The sequence below is a fragment of the Cryptomeria japonica genome, chromosome 10, assembly GCF_030272615.1.
Source record: "Cryptomeria japonica chromosome 10, Sugi_1.0, whole genome shotgun sequence".
NCBI lineage: Eukaryota > Viridiplantae > Streptophyta > Pinopsida > Cupressales > Cupressaceae > Cryptomeria > Cryptomeria japonica.
In genome coordinates, this window is record NC_081414.1 from 300,461,331 (window position 1) to 300,465,959 (window position 4,629).

The 4,629-nt window shown below is 39.5% G+C and overlaps 1 protein-coding gene across 1 annotated transcript; it reads left to right on the forward strand.

Moving 5' to 3' along the window:
- Nucleotides 1-717: 717 nt before the first annotated feature.
- LOC131040883 (germin-like protein 9-3) lies at nucleotides 718-4,629 on the forward strand. The gene is made up of 3 exons (XM_057973837.2): nucleotides 718-771; nucleotides 854-1,186; nucleotides 3,817-4,629. The coding sequence occupies exons 1-3, from the start codon at nucleotides 718-720 to the stop codon at nucleotides 4,627-4,629; spliced, it is 1,200 nt and encodes a 399-aa protein (XP_057829820.2).

Consider the following 4,629-nt stretch of genomic DNA (forward strand, 5'->3'; position numbering starts at 1 on the left):
TTTAGTGAGCCAATCTAAGTGACCAACTGGATCAGCCTTAGGATTAGCTGGAGCAACAATAGTTCCATCAATGTAATGAGTGAGTCCTTTTTCCATAAGTTTACTCCATGCATCAATTTTCCAAGTAGCATAGTTATGTGGAGTTAAGAGAGGAAACTTAGAAGAACCCATAGCAGCAAAAAGGAAAGAACACAAGAGCACAAAAGCATAAGAGACACCCCCCAAATTCAATCAATCAAAGTACCCCCCCTAAAGTGATGATTTTGGCACTTTATACTTAGTGCGATTACAATGAGACACTTGAAAAACAAGGCAAAGTGGACTTATGATGCAAATTTTACAACTTCCCAAATGGGATACAAGAGACTGCAATCAATAGTGCAATGAATCTAACTGAGATTCAAGCAAATATACAAGTACCAAGAGAGCCAAAAATGGCCTAAATCTGAAAGTACAATTTCTACTTACAATGACAACAATCTGATAGCATCATGTGAAAGTAGACGAAAAAATACGCACTTTAAAAAAAAACGGCACCTAAAAAGGAGGTCGGATGACCCCAAACGAAGCCTCTGAAGTTGCAAAAACTGGGATTACTCAGGGACAGTCACCAAAAACTGCATTTTCCTGCTGATGTGGCACTGACGTCAGCAAATCATGCGATTAAATTTGACGGCCGTATGACCGTCGCAAAAACTTCACCCCCTGGCTGACTGGATGTTCGTACTATACGGACAGATTGCGTGGCATGCTAACTGTATATTCCGTACCGTACGGAATATTGCTGACTGGGCAGGCTGATGTGGCGTACGGCTTCCTACCTGGCACTATACGGAAGAGCTGACTGTATCAGTGTTTACCCGCGGGCCAGTGGCCGCCTGCCACGTGGCGGACGCGGGTTCCTCCGGTTTGTCCGCGTGGCAGGGGTGGCGCAGTCGGAGAGAAAGACCCGGCCCGGGAGTTGTTGGTGGAGGGGCGCGATGCTGTTTACGGAGCCCGGGAGAGACCTGCAGGGAGGCATCGGAGCCGAGCGGCTGCGGTGACAGAAGCCGGAGTGGCGTGGTGGCGACGTAGGACGAGGCGGAGTCCGGCGAGGTCGTGGGGCGCTGCCAGGATGAACAGTCGGGCGTCGGCGGGAATGCGGGCACGGTCGCCCGGGTACGATAGTGCAGGGACAGAGTACGACGTCTGACCTGCAAGTCACGGGAGCACGGGGGGGGGGGTCTGCGGACCCCCCAAAAACTTTTTTTTTTTTTTGATTTTTTTTTGTTTTTTCTGAATTTCTTTTCAATTTTTTTTTCATTTTTTTTGATTTTTGATTTTTTTTTTGAAAAAAAAAATTCTGAAAAAGGAAAAATAAATTTTTCCGAAAAAATATAATTTTTTTTCGAAATTCGTACTATATAGGCAAAAATGGAGAAAAAATTTTCTCACCAAAATAGGCCAACTTTATAGCCAAAATTCATGGAAATGGCCTTCTGGATGCAATGGAGAGGTCGGATCTGGTCTAGGACGCCTCCAAAAGATGCTGCTCCTCAGATCTGCCTCTTGACATCACAATAATGCCTCTTCAAGATGAATCAATGAAGCCCCAAATAGCTCTGATACCACGTTGGATTTTGCCAAGATCAAGAGGTTAATGAAATGTACAAGATAGAGACATAATATGGGACAAGAATAAATTGTATTCTCATCAATAGAAAATGATCAATAATTGTTTCATACAATGTAGATGAGCCTGATTATATAGGCAAGGCTAGGGATATGTATGAGCACACAAATATGACATGTGGCTCAATAAGAAACAAGGGTAGGTAGGAAATAGGTGTGGGTAGGTAGGAGAAATAATATAATATTCCGCATGAGGTGGATCACCCACCGAAGGTGGAATTATCACTCCATAATAAGTGGATATGATAGTGTAATAACAAGATCAACACCATAAGAGGTGGAATTTCTCCTACACACACTATCCCAATGTGGCACAAACACCCAAGTGTCTCATATCCAAACTACTATGAAATGCATTATCCTTAGTAAACTTAAGTAAGTGTAATAATATCCATGATGAATAATTATTTACACCAACATAAATATATCAAGTTAGAAGAGGTTTAAGTTTGAATTCATAGTACACAAGTATGTATCTTCATTAGTTAGAGTGAAGGTGTGAACAGATATGTTGCTTGAAATATTGACAAAGCATAGATAACATATGGTCACAATGTAAGATTTAGAGAAATTTAACATTCTCCTAAGGTTGAGCAACAAGAGTTGAAGAGAAAAAATGGGCATAGTCTTATGCCAAAGACCAATAAAATTATATTTCAGAATGAATAAGAGTTTTAAAAAGTTATCTTTAGAGGTGATCTAGATGAGGATTTAGAGGGGGAAGAAGAAGCTCAAAGTTCTCTTTTAATAATTCCTCTTAGCAAAGGAAAAATAGAAAGGTATAGGTCAATTGATTTTTTTAACATACAATTATGACCCTAAAACTATAGAGGTAGTTGAGTAGGAGAGGAATTCCTAGAAAAAGTCTTTGCATAAGGATATTACAGCCTTGGAGAAGAACATCACTCAAGATTTGATTTAGTTAGATAGATAATCCTATACTATCATTGAACTTTTTCCAAAATTGTACTTCTAAAAAGGGTGACTTCATGGATGTACATGAATCTTGTGGAACAAGATATGTGACATACAAATATGATCTAGTTAAAAATGTGTAGTTCTACAACATGAGTCACTCCAAACTCTTTTTTCCATCAGTGCTTAAGGATTGAAATTCATTAGAAATACTTTCAGGAAATTGTTGAAAGGAGAGTGATCATATTCTCCTCATGTAATTCCCTTGACAAATATTGATAGACAACAATTGGACCTGGAAGTCATTTAGGATACCAAGTCTAATGCAATATTTATTCCTTTTAAAGCACCAAGTTGAAATGTTCATATTGAATGCTCCTTGATAAATTGGATGTTAACTAATTATTGGATGTAAATTAATGTTGAAATGAATGATTTTAAACAACAAGACACAATGAATCATCACATAAACATGTGTAAAGTTGATTCCCAACATCTATGCCAAAAGGGTAGAGGTCGATCTTTTGAATTTTAGGTCAGGGCTACATCACGCGTGATCACTCTTGTGCATTATAGAATTGATCTACATTAAGGGAGTGCAGATTTCAAGGTATGGATCATGCACAATCTAATAAAGGTTAATAATATTGTGAATCTAAAAAAGTTGGTACATATAAGATCTGGTATATGAATATAGATGAAAAAAAGAATTAATGAAAATAGACAAGAATTGAGAAAGAAACCTAACTTAACACAAGAAGAAAAATCAATATATAAAATAAAACTAATGAGTTTTAAAAGAAAGGAATGTCAATTTAAGATTTAAAAGACAAACATAATATGTTAGATTACTATAAGAAGACAATCACAAATGTACAATTTAATGTTAAAAAGGTACATAAAAAAAAAGTTAAATTGCTAAGTAAACAATGAATTCAACAGCTGACATCAATAATTTCCTTTCTAAAAGGTCTATACACAAAATATGCAAGTCGCATCACGCATATGCTCAGTCGTCCAGATGATAATAATTTGCAATATATGTGGATTTATAACTTTGCAAGGCGGTGTAAATTAGAAAATTATCTATGTATGACTGAGCAATCAAAATCATGATACGTATATTCTCAATCTAAAATTGAACCAGACAATCAAGATATTGTGTAGATCGAGGTGGTCAAATTTCGTGGGAGAATCCGGTGTACGTTTTATAAACATTTTGAATTCCAGCATGGCCGCTGGCGGGGAACCCACGGAGAAGACATCCAAAACAAAGCCGGCTTCACCATTGAAGTCCTCGCAATTCTCTGCAACGTAAAGTCTGGTTGTCCTATAAATACACGCTTTCTAACTACTAGTCCTCACACCCAAACATTCAGAATTCCTCCTTTCAGTAGTATTATTGAGAAAGAGATGGAATTTAATGGAGCCTGTTTGATGGCAGTTTTAGTGGTATTCAGTAGCGTTGGCATAATCTACGCATCTGATCCTGATATTCTCACCGATTTCGTTGTTCCGACTGGGCAGAACGCACTTAATTTGACTGGCAATTTCTTCACTTTCACTGGATTCCGAGATGTGGGAAACAACAATTTAACGGGCCAGACAGCAGTAAAAGTGACGAAGGCAGTGGCGGCAGAGTTTCCGGCGCTGAATGGGTCTGCCGTGTCAATGGCTGTGCTACAGTTCCCAGCGGGCGGACTGAACCCTCCTCACACTCACCCCCGCGCTTCTGAACTTCTGTATCTTGTGGACGGAACTCTCCTTGTTGGAGTTGTGGACACCACGGGAAAGCTCTTCACACAGACCCTCATTTCAGGGGATTTATTTGTGTTTCCGAAAGGACTGCTCCATTACCAACTGAACACAGATGCTGCCTTCGAGGCCTTGGCTGTTTCTGCCTTTGGGAGCGCCAATGCAGGCACCGTGTCAGTCCCTTCTACTCTCTTCACAACCGGTATCCCCGACGATGTTCTGGCCAAATCTTTCAAGACAAGCACACAAACTATCGAGCTGCTCAAGGGTGGCCTTAAAAATCCCTGA

Excerpts from the sequence above, each read along its gene's own strand:
- LOC131040883 (XM_057973837.2), top strand. The coding sequence starts at position 718 with ATGTTCGTACTATACGGACAGATTGCGTGGCATGCTAACTGTATATTC. Across the intron at positions 772-853 it reads CTAACTGTATATTCCGTACC|TGTTTACCCGCGGGCCAGTG; the intron begins GTACGGAATATT and ends TGACTGTATCAG. Across the intron at positions 1,187-3,816 it reads GTGCAGGGACAGAGTACGAC|CATGGCCGCTGGCGGGGAAC; the intron begins GTCTGACCTGCA and ends TTTGAATTCCAG.